Source organism: Patagioenas fasciata, chromosome 10 (genome assembly GCF_037038585.1).
Source record: "Patagioenas fasciata isolate bPatFas1 chromosome 10, bPatFas1.hap1, whole genome shotgun sequence".
NCBI lineage: Eukaryota > Metazoa > Chordata > Aves > Columbiformes > Columbidae > Patagioenas > Patagioenas fasciata.
This window is the reverse complement of record NC_092529.1, coordinates 7,699,357-7,718,463: the sequence shown is the minus strand read 5'-3', so window position 1 is coordinate 7,718,463 and position 19,107 is coordinate 7,699,357. Positions and strand designations below refer to the sequence as shown.

Genomic DNA, 19,107 nt, shown 5'->3' with positions numbered 1-19,107 from the left:
GGTGGAGTGATCCTCAATTAGGTGTTAGATTAGTGAGGTATTTTGGCAAATAGAAGCCTCACAACTGCCTCTTGTTGATGAAGGAAGGAAGAACACAACTGAGCAGATGAGCCATTATGCAAGTGAATAGTTTTTCCTGAGAAAAAATATTTTAATAAAGATGCAGAAACATGGTGTGAAATTGTATTCACTGATTGTAATAATCATTATGTTCAATATGGTTTAAGGGAATGTAATTTCTGTCTGACGTGCAGTCTGAGCTATACAGCCATTCCCACCCTGGATCAGAGCGGCAGTTGTCAGTCAAAGCCCATGTCCTGCCCTCAGCGTTGTGGCTAGAGAAGAAATGAAAACACCAAGAAATGCACAAAATAGCGTAATGTTGGAGATGGTGACTACTTTTCTTAGTATTTTCTGTACTAATGCCACTCTAATTGGCATTGAGTTCTATAGTGCCCTTGTATCTATAATAGAGGTTATGGTCAGCAAGCTGCACTGAACGGGCAGTAGAATATAGCAAGGCTTTGCTACTGTAGCCAGTAATAGCCATTTTGATACCCTTTCTTGATTTAAATAGTTTTTTTCATTTATTTCCATATAATTTGCTTATTAGTTTCTGCAGGAAATCAACATGTCTATGTACACGATGGCTGACATAATTCCCAGTCAGACAGTCCCACTATTTTATATAAATAGGTCACCTGAAGAAGCTCGGCTGATAATATAGCAGCAATCTGCCATCAGTGGTCAAGTATATGTATTTGGGGGTATTTATTAAAATATGGTTTATGTGCGCATTATGTAAATTGAAAGTATTAGGCAACATTGCAGAACCAGCATCAAGCGCCAGCTCTTTGGCGCTATTTTAACTTGTGGGTTAACCTTCAAATTGTCTGGAAGTTTACTTAGGATCACTGCCTAATGTTCAGATGCTTATCTAAGTCGTTCTCATCTTTTGGGAATCTCTTTCCTCTCAGACTGTCACTTGTCTACTTCAAGTACCTCTCTGCTGCTCCACACGTGAGAACCAGTGCAACCTCTAATTTCTTTATAGCTGTCCTTTGCCATCTTCTGTAGAAAGGGAGTCCTGGTTCTTGTAGCTCTGGGATGGGTTTCTGTCTTCAAGAGGATCCTGGGATGCCCTTAGTCTCTTCTAGGTAAAAATGGAAACTTGGAGAAGCGGGAGTGTGTTGAAGGCATCTATCTAGGCTGTGCTTAAATTGTTAAAACACACTTCTTATTCTTCTATGTAAAATAATGTTATTTTTTTCTTGAAGAATGCTTTCATAGTAATGTAAAAGTGTGATAAGACCGCATTCATTTGTTAGAATGATACTTATTAATAATCACCATTATTGTGATATAAAAGAATGCATGTTTTTCCCCATCTGATGCTGAGCTATAGACATGTAGCCTTTCTATAGGCACTGATTTCATATACCCAAGTAGATGTATTAAGAGTTTTATTTAATTATTAGGAATCAATTTCCTTGCACTTGCACATTTTAATTACAAAACCCTTTTAAAATAAGCTGTATATGACGCCAAGTCAGTATATAGCTTCTACATTAATCTCATGGACCCTGTTACACTCTGAATTCTCTCTCACCAGTTATGTACACTGTGCAGAAGGAAAAGTTAGTCTCATGCAGAGAGGATTGTAACTAAAATAATGTTTGAATTTTACAGTTTCAAAATATGTAAATTATTAATGAAATTTTAAATTTGTACACTTAGGAATTCCATTTGTTGATTTGCATGAATTAGCGTAGTAGTGCTAAATTACAATAACTTTTTAGATAATCTTATTCAAAGTTTGGATCAGAAGTTAGACACTTTTATATACAAAATACATATATTCTCAGTTCATATTTTCATGTATGTTGAGTATGTTTGGTTCAGCATGCTGTACCTTGATGCTAAAGGTCAAAAAAGCTACAGAGTGCTCCTTTTTACTGAACTCAAGGGAAGCTTGGGCAACTGATCTGAAAAATTATTTGTGTGCTTCTTGATGCAAGATTTGTCTTGCTTGTTGTGTAACCTCAATTCTGCAATAGTCAGGTTGCTGTTATTTATGCCATAACACTTGTGATTTCTCTTTTTGCTTCATCAATTTCTTAGCCTCAAAATATTCTGATTGGAAACAGCTGGCTTAAACTTTATCTCTTATCTAGGAATTTCCTTTCCTGTTATCTTGCTTTTATAGGTCCCAGAAGCCATAAGAAAGTGCCAGCGAGCTGGAATTACAGTCCGCATGGTCACTGGAGACAACATCAACACAGCCCGTGCCATTGCCATAAAATGTGGAATCATTCATCCGGGAGAAGACTTCCTCTGCCTTGAAGGGAAAGAGTTTAACAGAAGGATCCGAAATGAGAAGGGAGAGGTAATTGATCCACTAAATACTGTGAATATGGTATTAAAAAATAGGGAGAACACTGAAATATGTTTTCTCCTGCACTGTTGTGTACCTCATAGCAGCCAAGATTACTTGGAGAGATTTCTACTTCTTTCTGCCGCTAGCCTTTTGCTATTCAAAATACCACTGAAAATGCAGTGTTTACTTTTCATTATGCATTGCCACTGCCAGTTTAGTGCCAGCCTAATTCAGCAGGTTCTGAACCACAGGACTAGTCTATGAGAAATCAAAACTAAGAACATTAAAAGCAGCTTGTTAGCAAAGAGGAGAAGGAACTCAGCAGGAATTTACAGGTCTGTCTCATAAAAATGCAACCTATACTGGGAACCAGCTTTATTTAAAAATCATTAGTACCACTGCTTTATTTTATACCACTTTATCTAATGTACTGCTATATCCACTCACTCTAATAGTTTACATAATTAGTGTACTCTTCCAAAGATTTTTAACTCCTTATAAAAGATGAAGCTAACATACAGGCTATTGAAGTCAGCTTTAAAAAAGTAAACTCTGTATCATGTCTTTGAGTCCATCATTAACAAGTGGACACATTTGTTTACTCCTTGCATTGTTTGATGGAATCCCAGAACATTAGTATATGTAATGTTTTGGTCCTTGTTGCTGTTGGTATACAGGGAAAATTCTGCCATTACTGGTGCCAAAATAAAGTGAAGAATTTTGATTCAAATGTAGACTAAAACAACACAATGTTACTTGTCAACATATTTGATCAGCTTTGAGAAACTTCACATCCATAAAGACACTAAAAAAGGATGATTAGATCCTGTGGCAAAATCTACCTATGTTAGCCAACAGCTGAGCTTCGGTGGTAGCAAACCACCTTTTCTGACCTTGCCCTCATTCGCAGCATTTATGGCTGTTGTAAATCTTTCTGTGCTTTTGGATAAAAGTTGCAGGTCTGAGTAGTGAACTGAATCATCTGACACATGGACACAAATGTATTTTGCATTTTGCTAATCATAGGTAAACAGTTTTACTGTTTTGGGGGTTTTTTTGTGTTCCCTCTCTCCAGATTGAGCAAGAGCGGATTGACAAAATCTGGCCAAAGCTTCGAGTGCTTGCTCGCTCATCTCCCACGGACAAACACACTTTGGTAAAAGGTGCGTACAAACTCCCTGCGCGTCTGTGTGTAAATTAATGCCAAAGTTACTGAAGAATGCTCAGCACATCATCTGCATTGTAAAAATTCTGCTGTTACAAACCTATCCGAGTTGTTATCTTTAATTGCACATGTATACATAATGCAAGAAATTTTTCTCCATAACCAAGTCTCTTGTGTTTGTCTTCTACCTGAGCCTTCAAATAGAAAATAATAGGAAACTGGTCGGTGGGAATAACAGAAATACCAATAACATGTCTCTCAAGTAGATGTAAGCAACCTCACATTTGCCTTGTGACTTTTAATTGGACTAGAATGAGGATCTAGCTGGGAAGGGAAAATGTGTGTGCTGGTCAGGAAGAAAATATTGTTGAGAAATACGTTGCTCTTCATCTAAACATGAGGGGCCATAGATTTTGTAGTCTTTGCCTATACGTCTTTATGAAGAATACAAGAACAGGCTCATTTAGGGTAAGTCAAGTCACTCAAGTACATCTGTTCTCTCACAATTATTTTTAAAGAGTATGCCAAGATAAAATCTTCTCATGTTACAATAGCAGTTGTTGGAGATCATGTAATTAAGAGGTGCCCTCTTTAGCATTACATGAATGGAGGTAGGTATTTTAAGCCAATTCCGTTTTCCTGTAGGCTCATTAATTGTATTATTTGCATTGGCTTCCTTTAGATTTCTGGCTGTAATTTTAGAGTCTGCTTTTGTCCTACAAAAACTACACCATACAAAAGATGTTCTCTTACCATACTATCTGCAGATGGAATGCTCTATAAAAGAGGAATTTGTTTGCAGTTTTCTTTTTAAAGCCTTTTTCATGACTGTAACTCACGCTTCTTGATGACTTGAAATCTCATGCTTTTGACTTAGAAGCTCACACTTAAAAGACAGCTGATCAAATCAGAAAATTTCTGATCAGGAATAACATAATTTCTGGCCATGGTAAGATGTGGGGCTGGCACAGGCAGAAGCCCCATCGGCGGACGGCTGTGGCTGCTGGCTTCCTGATGAAGAAAGAGATGGATAATTTTGCTAAGGCCCTAGAAAGTCTGTAGAGACCCTTCTTGGCAATTCTTGGAGGAGCTGAAGTTCAGGATAAGATCCAGATGGTCAGTTAGATGATTTTAAGTTGGCCTGCTACTTAAATGATAAAGTACATTTAGGTAGGAAATAGTTTGTGGACCTTCCCTTTGGCATGGTGACTTTACTGATATGATTCCATACATGAGTGGCTACAAAGGCTTTTGAGCAGTATGTAATTTTTTTAAATTCCTAATTGACTTCAGAGCAGAAGTGCCGTTATGAATTTAAAGACTGGATCAGTTGGGTCCTTTGGGATTGGGACCAGTGCATGTGAAGAGTTCTGGAAGCATGGATCGTTCTGGAGAACTAAGATCCCTAGTAAGGCCTGGCTTGGTGTGCACAGTTCTGGAAGCATGGATCATGCAGGAGAACTAAGATCCCTAGTAAGGCCTGGCTTGGTGCTGAGGTGGGGAGGTGCAGCTGTGCTGCCACAGCTGCTCAGCCTCTCCAGCCACTGCTTACACCAGTGGGCTCTGAAGTGGGGGGCACACACGGCAGGGACAATCCACTGGCATGCAGGTGGAAAATATTTTTTACCGTTATTGCATAGAATACTATATTTTAAAAACAGTTTATTTCATCTCTAGCTCATGCTTTCTAATGTATGTTTTATAATGTACATAATATATTAGTATCCTAGTACATATGTATCATTTGTAAATAATACACACGTCCTGGGAGTGTGTGCTCAAAAATGTTTTACTGATAGGTGTTCATGATTGAAAAGGTTTGGAGACCACTGGTTTGGACACATAGTTACCAGCTCCATAGGTCAGTATTAAACCAGCACAAAGCTGAATTCCCCTCACTTTCCTAGTGCATACAAAATACTGACTTTCTTAGAGGGACATGACTTACACAGCTTAATAGTTTGTTTCACAAACACACAACAATTTGTCTTTCATTAAGTGGAGTACTCATTTGAATCATTCAGGATTCTCCCTTAAGAGAAAAATGAGACTTTTGCCAGAGAAAATGAAATCAATACAAAGCTGAAGAAAAATAAGCAACAAATTACTGATGTTTTATAGCATACGCACTTTGACAATCCGAAAGATATTTACTGCTACTGAACGCCTTATGCAACTAATACAATTAATGCTTTAAAGATGCAACAAGGTCAAATGATAGAGCAATTAAGTATCTAATGAAGTTCAAGAACAAGTCTGTGGAAAATCACGATGGAATTTTTTGGGTATACTCCAAGGGCCATTAAAAGTTACAAGAAACTATTTGAATGTTCACTAGTTTTGGGCCTCTTGTTAAAATGTTATGTTTTTCTCAGATTCTTGAGGGATCAAGAGGATTTTCTCTTCTTTGATGTATTCTATCTGCTCTAGGGTAAAAACACACATCACAAAATAAGCTTTTTCATATTTAATTTTTAATGACATACAGCTGCTGGAGGGAATATCTTTTCTCCTTAGCATAGCACAATCCCACCCAGCAAAAGGATCATTTTTAGTTTTCAGTTTTGTTTTTACTCCTGCTAAGGGACTAGAGGAAGGCAGGGTTCAGCCTTTCAGGCTGGGCAGACACTTTCTCTCAAATATTTACAGCTTTGAAGTAGAGTTAGATTGGGAAAAAAAAAAGTCAAAAAGGTTTATCATCACAAACGCTTTCAGTAAAACAAAAATGTTAGATATCTCAATCCAACTGAAATACAATTTCTTATGGATTTTATGACATCCATTGGTGGATTATTTCATATTTTTTACCCTATTTCAAAATATATAACAAGTGAAAATGCATATTCTTTATACTGGCATGCCCTTATAATGCTGTTGCTGAAATACTTCAATATTGTCTAGATATTTACAATACTATGGGAAGCAACTGTTTGGTACTGATGGGAAATATCTTCCTATCAGAAGGAACAGACAAGATCAAATAAATATTCCACTTCCTAGTGAGAGGAGCTGTGCTTTCCCATCTGTTTAAATTAGGCTGGATTTATTTTTCTGTGATATTAAAAACAACTGTTCTATTCTCACGTAATATTGATTTGATAACAAGCAGAGGGGGAACTTTAAAGAATAAAAGATTTTTAATAATTACCCTTAATTAGTAAAATATTTTAACTATTATCGCATGGGATGTTTATTCATGACACCATTATTCTGGACATGCCCTGAGGCTAGGTAGAATAATCAAAATATTAAAAAGTGTATTAACGTAATTCTGAAATGAAACACCAGTATGTCTAAAATTGCAAGTGGTTTTGATTTCCATTTGAGAAGAAAGTTTAGTATTTACTTTTATCCAAATTCATATGAAACAACATTCAGAAAGTTGACCTGTTCTACTGTGTAAAACGTCAGCTTCAACCAACTTTTCCCTGAAGCCAGGAACATGAAGATAGTTTAAAGGAAGCAGGATCCATCCTGCATTTGAATCCAGAGTTTTCTACTCTGTAAATACCACGGAGGTCTCTGTGGTCTGTGTCAAGTGTAACTTTGTGGGAGGCACTGATGCCTTCAAAGTTCCCCTTTAGTGTGTCAGTCTTATAATATAAAGCAGATTGGTGGTGCGTACTTGGTACAGAAATCCATGCGTTTTAGCCGTGTTCTTCTCTGCCTTTCTAATATCAGGAACTTTGTGGAGCACTGTTCACTTACCAATTACCAATGCTGTCTGTAATGGTATATATAGTCCTTTTACATTAACCTTTAAAGCTCTATTCTTGCACATACTTAAGCGCGTAACTAAAGTGAAATTATATTTTCTCTTTTAGACAGACTTTCTAAATTCTCATTAAATTAACAGGGAACTTCAAAAAGTCTGCAAGTATTAAAAACTGATCCGCACAGAACATGCCTATGAAAACATATTACTGCATCTATGTTTAAGAAATATAAATATGTGTAAGCATACGGGCTGATCAGCTTTACTGTGTCAGTAGCCCCTGAACTGGTGTGCATCCTTGAAATGCTCAACTGTAGCTAAGTTATTCCTGCCTGTTTTGAGATGGAAAGAAATATCTAAACCTGGATTTTTTTTTCCTCCCAGAACCAATAGTTTCTTACTGATGTGACTCTAAGGGTGACAATGCAAGTTTAAATAAAGAGGGATTTATCCTGCAATAATGGGAGAACCTGAGGCCATGCTCGATGTTTTTGATCTGAACCATGGCTACAGATAGTCCCTTGTCAAAGAAACGAAAGACACATTGTTGGTTAATATTCTTTAAATTGTTATCTGGAGTGGATTTGATTTAATGCTTCATTTAATGTCAGATGGGAGGAAGGTGGGAGATATAGGATATATTTCACTTCCAGCTGTGGATGCAGTACTGGTATGTTTCACAGCAAGCTTGTGCATATAGAGCCCCTCTTGATAGCTGTACATACTTGTTTTAAATATGATCTTCTCCCACGTCAGAAACAAGCTGCTTGCTCCAAAAAATGTGTGCATTATGCAAGCTACATGACTCCTCCCTAAATTCCTGCAGCATCAGCAGAGTCTGTGTGTTATTCTCTCAGTGTTTTCCTGTGGCTATTGAATAAAATTCGTTTTGACAGAGGATAGTCATGGCTACACAGCTTAAGATAAAAGAACAGACCAATGAAACAGCAAAGACTGTTTTGGGAGTAACCTTTGCTGAGTTTTAGGAATTCCCCTCTTATACCTTGCAGACCTCTTGTTACTAAAATACATAAGCGTATTTATTTTTACGGTGAGTAAAGCAGTTTATTTTTAAGACACTTCCTGGCTGTTAGACATGACTAATTAATACTAAAGTTTCTTTTTAGCTGGTTTGAATGAGTGGAAAGGCCAGTGAATGTTAAAGAAATGGGGCTCTCTTTATTGGCAGTCTGTGAGGTGATGCCTGTATTTAAATTTGTCACTGATCACTGCAGCAGTTGTTTCCACAGCTCAGGGTTGCAGAGTGAGTCCCCTTTATAGACATCCCTTTTCTGGCTGGTCTCCTTACACTGTTTGTGAAATCTACATAGGTATATTCCTCAATACTGAAGAAAATTCTGGATGTGAAACATTATCACAACTAGTAATAGAATGATATCAAAGAAAGAAAAAGTAAAAGGAGATGTCGTTAGGAAGGAGGCAAGTGCTGGAAACAAATCAACAATTCTCAAATGTGAGGAAGCAGGGAGGAGGAACAGATCAAAAAGTGGATGCAGAAGCCAGGGAGTCTAGGTATAGCTATGATAAATCCTCTGAATTCCAAGTAATCACTAGTGCTTCATGTTAGAAATTTGTCTGACGTACAGATGAAAGCTCTGCAAAGATCTCTCTTCCTCTGAACAGCACTGAAGTGTGTCCACATGCTGCTGTGCCACACATCGACATGCTTCAGATGACACTGGCAGGGGTCACTGTGATGAAGGTGTGTGGCTGAGATGCTGATGGTGACCGATACCATTTCATCTCTGTTTTTCCATCGCTGCTGATGATGCAGTTCTGTGCTCAGGAGGATGTTGAGCTTATCCCAGCTGCATAGTTTGCTTTTAGGGATAAAAATGACAATGAAATCTTGTAAATGACTGAGCTGCATCCAGCAACTGGCTGACGTAGAGCAGTTGGGTAGTGTCGTCATTGACATTAGAGTACTATTTGTATCTGTTAGGAGGTCATTTGTTGGAGCCTCTTCAATTTTATTTGGGTTGTGCTCCCATTTGGAATCCAGCCGTGCGAGGATGTTATCTACCTGTCTGGAGCAATTAATACCACGATGTATCAGAGATTTTAATGCCTTTTTTTCAGAAGCTTAAACTATTAATTTAATATCAAAGGGTGTAGTAGTAATGAGAAGTGAAGACCAAGATAAATACTTTTAACAGTGATGGCAGCTGATGTTCCTGTTTATTTAGTAATACCAAAAGCAAATCACCCAACAAATTGAAAACTCTAATTATAAGATTCTATCAGAATAATGTGCCATTTATCTGAGTTCATACTGCCAATGGAAAGTGAATAGGTTTTTTTCCCCATTTTCATAAGACTGAAAAATACAGGACATTAAGTGCTTCCATACTGCATTGCAATCTCTGGGTGCCTGATAAGCCTGAACCTTGCCAAGAGGCAGCTATTGCTCTGTAATCTGCAATTTCCTATTTCTGGTTAGTTATCTGATATGTGAGTTATTTTTTTTTTATCTTTCCAGAGTAGAATGAAAGCTTTTCATACTGGGTAGGTTTTGATAATTGTTTTTTAGAGGCTGTAACTATGTGCAAAACGTGTTAGCAAAAGGAATTTTGTCATTTTTCCCCGCTGTGGGGAAGTGTTTTTGTGTCCTGCACAACAATGCTGTATTCTGGACACATATTCAAATAGACTCTGACATGGAAGTAAAAGCATGAGTGGTGAATGATCTCCATCCGATTAAAAACCATGGTTCTTCCGTAACCTTAGAAAAATTCTTTATTCTTTTCCTTACATTCCCCATCTGCATAAGTGGAAGATATTTCCCTGCAGGCTAGTTGCATGAAACTCAATTCACCAAGTGAAAAGTGCTTTGTTTATTCAAATTATCTCAAAATGAAAGTAGAAATTATTATGTCTATTTATTAAAATATTTGCCTCCAGAATTTAAAGAATTATATCTTCTTATTGTTTGGCAGAATTCAACATGTCTGTTAAAATGCTTATTTGGTTCCAGCTAAATAAAATTCATCAATGGCATTTGTTATCTTTAGGTTCAGCTGATCGCCAGAGGCATCCCAGTAAAGCAGATATTACCATTCAGTCCCACTTTAGGAGAGTTTTCAGCATGACCTGAAGTCTTCAGCAAATCCTTTCATTGACGTTTGGTCAGAGAGCTGGGCTGAAATGGCTTTACTGTGACACATCATTTTAAATAGTAGAAATCTTCCAAAATAACTATTAATACATGAGCTGATGTCATTCCCTTTGAAGTCTAGGCAAGTTTTGTTGGTGTTTTGATGATGCACGATCAGAACTTCCCATGTAAATTCTAATAGTGATGTCTGATACTGTACAGTAGTGATAACACTGCTTTCATACTTATTTTTCTTAAAAATAAACTCTCTCAATTTCTGTAAGACTTGTGTGTTATAATGTAGTCTATATTACACAGATGCGGCTGTTTTTAGAGGTAACTTTTATCTTGCTGATTTGTTTTTTATAGATGTGTATATATACACAGACACATACATTTTTTTGCAGGTATTATTGACAGCACACAGGTGGAACAGAGGCAGGTTGTAGCTGTGACTGGTGATGGAACCAACGATGGACCAGCACTTAAAAAAGCTGATGTTGGCTTTGCAATGGTATAATCTTGAGTAGTTTTACTGATGTTTGTATCCTTATAAGTTTGCTAGAAGAGGTTTTTCATTCAGTAAGTGTTGAGAAAGTTGCTTAGTTATTACTTTTCAGTGATGCAATATATCAGAGGGAGCAAGTTGTGTTGCTTCAGAATACTTTAATTTGCTCTCTTAGATTCACTGATATTGCTCGTTTTGATAATTTTTCAGTATTTTGTCTAAGGTAATTATTAGCTATATGCAGAATCCTGTGTCAATACAGAAAAATGAATCCTGTGCTCTTCACAACAGTGGAGCACTATTTTGCTTTGGTAAAATCCATCACTAATTGTAAAGATCTCTTCCCAATGTACTCTGACTCTGAAGACATTAACATACTGGACTATACGTGATTCTAATTTTTGTTAGCAATTCTGCTCATGTATATTAATAAAATATCTTCAGTGATTAAAAAAAAACTCAGAAGATCACTAGTCATTAAGGTGATAATTTAAAATACTCAAAACTATAATCACATGAATTCCACTGCTCTCTCTCAATTCCCTTTTCTGTGTCCTTATTCACTTTCAAAAATAGGCCAAATCAGTTAACTTCCTAGCAAATAAAAAATGCAGAATATAGTTAGTCAGTCATTGTTACTGTGCTGGGAAGTCTCTGTGTAACTGTAGACTTTGACTATGAAGATTTATATTCTGTCTCTGTACTTTCCAGTAGGTAATTTTATTCACCATTAATTTTTCCAGGGTATTGCTGGAACAGATGTTGCGAAGGAAGCCTCAGATATCATCCTAACAGACGACAATTTCAGCAGCATTGTGAAGGCCGTCATGTGGGGCCGCAATGTCTATGACAGCATCTCCAAGTTCCTGCAGTTCCAGCTCACCGTGAACATCGTGGCGGTGATTGTGGCTTTCACTGGAGCGTGCATCACCCAGGTAAGGGGAACTGCAGGGCCAAACCCTACCAAGCTACCTTTTCTTCTTAGTAACAGTGGTTTCCATTTGATTCTTACTTTGTACAACAGAAAGTATGCTTCCTGAAATTCTTCTGAGCATTAAGAGTGTATTAAAGATCAAGCTTCTAAATGTTGAATAGCTGCTGACATAAGGAAGTCTACTAATCCATCTTCTTCTGGAAATAAGCTGCTCTGAGGAGCTGCTTTATGCTGCCTCCATACAGCTCCCTGGTTTTGATTATCTGTTATTGGCATGATTGAGCCTGTGATAATAGGACAGAAACATCAGGAACTGGGAGAAGGAAGAAGTTATGTGACTGTACCTTTTTTCTGTCTCAGAATATTTCACTGTTAAATATGTTGTTTCTTGGTGGATTATGTAATGGGATTATTATATTCACGAGACCAGTACTGACACACAGACATAATCCCAGCAGGGGAGCTTTTTGAATGATAAAATTATTTTGTTGCTTTCGGGCACTTACTTTTAATTTCAGATGCAAATGACAAACCAGTTAAATGACACATACAGTTGGACTTGGATCTCTTTTTCTCCCTCTACATTAATCCCTCATTGCAATCCTGGCGTACTTGCAACATGTCTAGGTCTTTTACAAAAACTGTATGTGAAAGCAAACCATTTTTTTTTCTCTTCAAATTACTACTTTTTGATGAAGAAAATTATTTTCTTCGTTTCTCTAGAAAGAAAACAGGATGTATTTTGTACAGTATGAGGTTTTTATCCTTCATTAGAAAAAATGTGCAGTTTTTAGTGCTCTTCACTACCTAAAATAATGCATATTTCAGATGCTGCAGACAGGTGCTGTTACAAAATGCCTCCTTTGACTGAGACACACTATGGAAAAGCTGATGCTTCCCTCTGTAGTGCATCACACAGACGCACATACCTGTTTCAGCAGGTAAACTTCACCTCATGCACACATGAGCAAAACAATGAATAAGTCATTAGCTGGGCTCCAGGGTAAACTTACATTGTAATCATGGAATTGATACTTGAAACCAGAAACCCAGGTACCTTTACAAAAGCATGAGGTCAAACTTCTCCTGAGCCTTGACTGACATTTAGAGGCCTTTATTTTGCTGCCTAGGAGTCTGCAAGCTCCCAGCTCCTGTGTGCACCGTGCAACACCTGGGTAGGTACAACCATCAGCATCTGGCTCCTCTGAGCTGAGTGAGCACAAGTGTCGTGTTAGGGCTGAGATGCTCAGGGAAACCAGAACTGGCTGGTATTGAAATAAGCGGAAGTGATATTAAAACTATTGTATTCCATACAAAAGAAGCACCGAAACATCAATTCATTTGTTTTCGGAGAAGAAATTGCACGCTGTTATGTGCTAGATCTCTAGCACACTGCCCCAAGGTCTTGGTGATGCCTTGTTGTCACAATTGGGCCTGTGCTAAGGGACAAAATTATTGATGTTGAGGCAGAAGTTGGACAACTTTTCCTTTTCCCTTGGGAAATATTTCCAAGCATATCAAGAAAATGTTTAGCTGTAAAGTGATTGTTGCTGGTAACAGAAGGTTGTGAATAAGGATGAAAAGTCTGTGAGGCCAATCCTCCTGGATTTTTATCAGTGGTACAAAACGGTATAGAAAAAAGTGCTGACACCAATGTGGTAAAAATACCATAATTAGAACTGAGACGAGTGGTTCCTTCTGAGACCTTATTTAATAGACATCAAGGTGATTTTTTTTTTCTGTTAATGTTCAGTATTTTTTCAATTACTTCATGAAAACCTAAAGGGAAATATATACTATTTGTTAACTAAGGAATTTCTATTTTATTCTCAAAGAGGTTAAACATCACTGAATCAGTGCAACCATATTCTCCCCTTCTAGTTCTGGAGCTTTCTTCGTTGTTTGAATCATGGCGTTGGCTTCTAGAAGGATTTGGATCAGGCCCAGTGCGTTTATATTGCCCCAGTGGTCTGTAAGACCATCACTGAGCCTGTCAATCCTGTCATCCCTGTTGATGGGTTTTAATATATACCTCCTGTATTTCTGTCCAAATACATTCTTATACAGTTCCTGTATTTGGTAGTAAAAACGTAAATCCAAAATAGAAGTCTGAAAGGAGCTGAAATTGAAATTGTGGCAAAAAGGCAGCAGTTCTTTCCGTTGTAGTTCTGTTTACACTCAACAGCCTGACTGCTGATAATCTCAAGTAGCTCTCAGTTCTGTCTCAGTCAAGAAGCATCTTGTCTTACGAATGAGTGTTATTATGTTAGGCTTTGACTCAAGGACTCTAGCCAGTGAAAGGGCATTATGTTTGTTTGGCTCATAAGGTTTCCTAAAAATTACGCTTGAGAACATACCATACCCTCTGGTTGCTATCAAAATAGCTCTAGCACAAAACGCATGAATATACCAAAAAATCTTGCATAAACAGGGTAGGTGCACACACATAGATCTAGGTCTGCAAAATTGCATACAGGTCTTAAATATTTCAGTGAGATAGTCATTTAAGTTCTTAACAAACAAATGAAGCTAAAATCTATAGTTTCCAAAAGTCAACACAGCTTTCTGTGACCTTCAAAATGATACAAAGAAGGTCCCCACTGGACTGAATTTTACTTTGCTTTTAGGTAGTCAGGTTGGCTTTTCTTGACACATAAGATATAAATTTAGTCCACAATTCATATTTAGGTACATGAATATTACAAAGGCTATACTTCTGGTGGTATTTCATCAAATCTAGAATGAGAAAAATTCGATGTATTCATATTTCTTAATGCCACCTCTCAAAAAATCTGTTCTGTGGTTCAGAACCAGCACATTGGGATGCTTTGAGTATGAAGCTTCTTTCATGCTTACCTAGCCTCTCTGCTGTTACTAATGTTGGTGCTTAAAGGAAGTATGAAGATAATAAAATCTTTGTTTTGACTCTTTTTTCTTAACACTTGGCTTGTGTTTTACAACAAAATAGACTTAATTTTATTCAGCCTTGGTGCTGCGATAGCATCGGTGTACATGTAAATATGTGTATGTGGTCATACCTGCAGGACTCCTAGTGAAACCACAGCAACTCTGCATTAATGAAAGGATCCAGCTGTGTCAGTGCTGTTATGAGTGAAACTATACCTCCGACGAGCACCCAGAGAATGCCTTGCCAAGTAGGAGCTGATTTGTTAGAAGTGTCACAGAGAGGCTTAAGAAAAATGTTAGGTAGAACCTCTGACCATTAGTGGTTATTTTAAGAATCTGCTGCTTTTTTTCTCCATTACATAAATGAAGTCAGCATCCTTGCCAGTTCCACTGCACGGACCTACTGTTTAGCTTAATTCTGTTAATTTTAAGCAAATATTACTTTGTTATTTATATACCCAGTGACTGATTCAGCAATATGCTCCTGTTAGAAAGAACATCTACCATATCTACTATTTCTATTTTGCTGTTTCAACAGATGTTCAACTACATGTACAAAGTGTGCATGACCCTACATGCTACTCCAATAAAGGAGTAGCAGTGGGCTACTAAAGAAGCTACTATGCAGACTAAACGGGACCAATGCAAATGCTCATTTGCTATTCTCTGTCACAGGTTCCAGCTCAGAGTCATATTAAAGTGACAGAAATAATTTTCTACATAGCAGAGGAATTACAAGCACAGTGCCACCGTTGGCAAGCTTAGTCTGGCTGCTGCCAAAACTAAGCTACCCCTCACCAGGATCTGACTTATATTGGGCCTTGTTTTAGTTTAGAAAAGCTCAGTGTATAAGCCAGGAGTTCTGAGTTTTCAACTAATAATGAACTTTTGTGTTGTGATTCTATAATAACATAAAGTCCTTTGAGATATAGGTCATACAAAACCAAGCTTGAAGAAGTGTTTGATGAAAAGCAAAATGAGGATCACCCAATGTGTGGCTGCAGCGGTGCTTGTACTTTTGTGCTCTGCGTGTCCCTAACACCCACCACTGAGATCACAACTGTTCCTTCTGTTAGGCCCATGTCTGTGGTGCAGTGCAGCTGAGCTGTATTAATTCACCTTATCTTTCAATTAATCTAATTCATTTACCTCTTGCTTCCGTGTGCATGCCTTTAAAAGTATGGTTAAAAGTGGTTATCTTGACCAGTTTGCATGTAATTGTCCTTTCTGTTTAGCAACCATTACCTCAGGTTAACCCAATGATTTATTTTTCCAGTGGATTTATGAGATATAAACTCTTATATTCTGACTTCATTCTCTGAATAACATTCTGCAGAGCCCTTGATAGACTCAATGAGGGTTCTTCTTTGGAGCTCTGCATACAATTGTGACTTGTACTTCCAATAAGTCATTGCTCCACAGCTCTAATATCATATACAGTTCTATACATGCCTTACAAAGCCAGAAGGTTCATCCTGTTTTCTTTCCCCAACATATACACAGTACCAGGAAAATATTAAGTCATTATGCTTGAAGCTGTTAAAAATAATCTGGGTATGTACAAAATGAAGATTTTAAAATGCAGTTCAGTCAAATGGAAATGCTTTTTATTGGAACTGCAAAGCTGGCAGGTTTATCTTCATGCCAAATTTTGCCTGTGTCTCCAACTGTTGAGGCAATGGAACTATTCAAAAAGGTTGCTTTAAAGAAAAACAATGGCTGTGTTTTAACATTCAAATTATTATTCTTGTACTTGGAGAAAGACTTAATGTTTTAGCAGACATTAGGAACTGAAAACAGTGAGTCTATAGGATATTATGTTTGGAAAATTAAATGTTAATTAAAAACCACTGTAGCAATGAACTACCGCATGAATCACTTATTGTTTTTACAGATGTTGTTCAAAAAATGAAGATGATCTATACTTAGATGTATAAGGCAGTAATTTACGTGGTTGTAATGTTTTACTGCAGAACTGTATTTGGCAAATGTTAAAATAATAGCATTGGCAAATTTGAAGAAGCTATAATATAAAATCAAAGTGTTTAGCTTTGTTTTGGAAAGGCTTAGAGGCATGGAAATAGAATTCAGGATGCCACTTTCATACAATTAGTAGCCAGTGTGATCTAGCAGGGGGAGCGAGGGCTGACTTTTTTTGCATTGGTGTATATAAAGTTAATCTACCAGAAATGCTCGTTTTTTTGAAGCCGTGCATGTGTTCTGTGACAAGTGGGAGTAAAGAGGTAAGGGTGAAAATAACTTTTCATTCCCTTACATCTTGTCATTTAAATCAAAAGTAACAAGCTCTAAAATTTGTGAGGCTCTGCATGTCACAAAAGATTTGTAGTTTATTTCCAGCCTTTGGTGATTTGTACTTTTAAGTGCTTCCAAGATGAACGGTAACATCACTTGATTTAAGGGACATTTTCCTTTTACCTCTAGGCCAATACTAACCTATTCCAAGGTCAAGTGGAAAGGAATTTGACAAATAAGTGGTAATTTTGGGTGGTTTGCAGTTTGAACAGCTTTTATCCCCAAAGTTTTCAGAAAGTGAATTAAGAATTATTGGCTAGTCGCTTAGTGGGTAAAATGCAGTGAAAAGAACATCGAATTTGCATCCCTCTTGCATAAGTGAGTAAAATCTGTAATGGAAGACTAAGCTCCTTAGCTGATACGTATTTTCCTCAGTTTCCACCTACTAATCAGAAATCAGATAGAGTTGCAGTGGAAATTTCATTCCACTGCCTGCCCAGACTAATGTGTATTTAATGTTTTGGCTTCAGCTTAGAATGAGCTTTCACACTTGACTGAACAGCGTAGCACTGCCAATAATAGATAATTATTAGGGGCACCGTAGCCACCCAAGGTGATTGGCAGTGTGAAATGGTGAGAACATGTTGTTGCCAAAACTGATGACTGCCAATTACAGTTGTGTGATTTAGAGACTGAAATAATGTGACTTTTCGTTGTGCTAGGAATATGTCAGGCTCTGATAGACACCCGAATATTTGACTCTTATTTATTAAGCTTAGCAGACAAATGCAGTTATATTGACATAGAAGGCAGTGCACAAAGAGGAAATTCAGCTATTGTAACATCTCGAAGTAGAGAATTTTTCTCAAGAAAACTTATTAACTAGACAGGTAAAAATATGACACAGAAAATTCTTCAGTAGAAAACATGTTTTCCTTTCTCTCTATATACTGTGTCCAAGTCTAGAGCCTCTGAGACCTAGCAACAAACTGCTTTTAGTGCAAGTACGCTCCTCGTTTGAGCTGTTAGTGTTAATAAAAATAAATGAGGTCTCAATTCGAAATGAGGTTAGTCCTGATTGCTTTTAGTTCTTTAGCTACCTCAAAAGCCAAAGACGTTTCCTGTTTCTGCAGCTGCGTATCAAATGAGTGAGCTGAACTCTCCAAATAAGCCCAGTTAATGCAACCTATAAACAAGAGGTCAGGAGTCTGTTAATGCAAATCTTCCTCCCTTCCCTGATGCAGCCAACGTGTAAGACTTACAAACAATAGGTTACTCTTCTCCATCCCGTTGAATAAGCAAAAAAAAGAATTTTTTTTTAGAAATAAATAAAATATATCCTTTTTTTTTCTTTTTTTTTTTTAAATATAGGAGTGTTAAAAATATATTTTCAAAAGGAAATAATATTTTATCTCAAAGGAAAGCTGGAATATAAACCAGATCTACAAGAGACCAAACCACTTACCCTTGTTCTCCATATGTCCCTGGGATACCAAATGGATATTGTCCCTCATTATTTGATAATATTTCATTTAAAATGAACATTTAACCATTTGAAGAAAAGGGCAGAATTCATAAGGTGTTCTTATTGGCTTTGATTTGGTTTGTATGCTGTTCCATACATTGGTTTGCTTTGCGACTGCAGCACCGTGGAATGTAATGCACAAAGAGAGTGCTCTGATCTTCCAGCTTTCACACTGCAGATCAACTCCCTTCACTAGAAAATTTGTCACACTGATACCTTATTACTTTTGAGATTCTGTTTTCCTAATAAAACCTGTCTATTTGAAACATTTGAAGCAGACCTTACTAATGCTGCAGGTTTGTATTCAGTCTAGAGCCATAAGGAGGTCATTAGATACAGAAAAATAACCTACTTCATGTCGGGATATGGCTTCTTGAAGCAATTGCATCTTTCTGCCATTACAGCTGCCCCAGTGTGTTACAAATCAAAATGTTATAATCATCATCTGAAGTTCTCCTGGGATCTGTGTTGGTTTGCTTTATTTATTTACTTTTGGGGTTTTTTTTACATCATGATCTGAAGTCCTCTGTAAATGACCACAGTCTCTTTCTTGAATTACGTGAGGGAAGAGCTCCTTCTAGCGGCTTGTGATCTGCTTCAGAAAACAA

The 19,107-nt window shown here is 37.3% G+C and overlaps 1 protein-coding gene across 20 annotated transcripts in view; it reads left to right on the top strand.

The window, feature by feature from the left end:
* Positions 1-19,107, top strand: part of ATP2B2 (ATPase plasma membrane Ca2+ transporting 2) — a 393,712-nt gene that overhangs the window by 344,733 nt on the left and 29,872 nt on the right. For all 20 annotated transcript variants that reach the window (XM_071813028.1, XM_065845964.2, XM_071813033.1 and 17 more), the window contains 4 exons: positions 2,207-2,386; positions 3,453-3,540; positions 10,780-10,886; positions 11,624-11,815. In XM_071813028.1, coding sequence (XP_071669129.1) covers positions 2,207-2,386; positions 3,453-3,540; positions 10,780-10,886; positions 11,624-11,815 — 567 coding nt within the window. The remainder of the gene's footprint in view (positions 1-2,206; positions 2,387-3,452; positions 3,541-10,779; positions 10,887-11,623; positions 11,816-19,107) is intronic.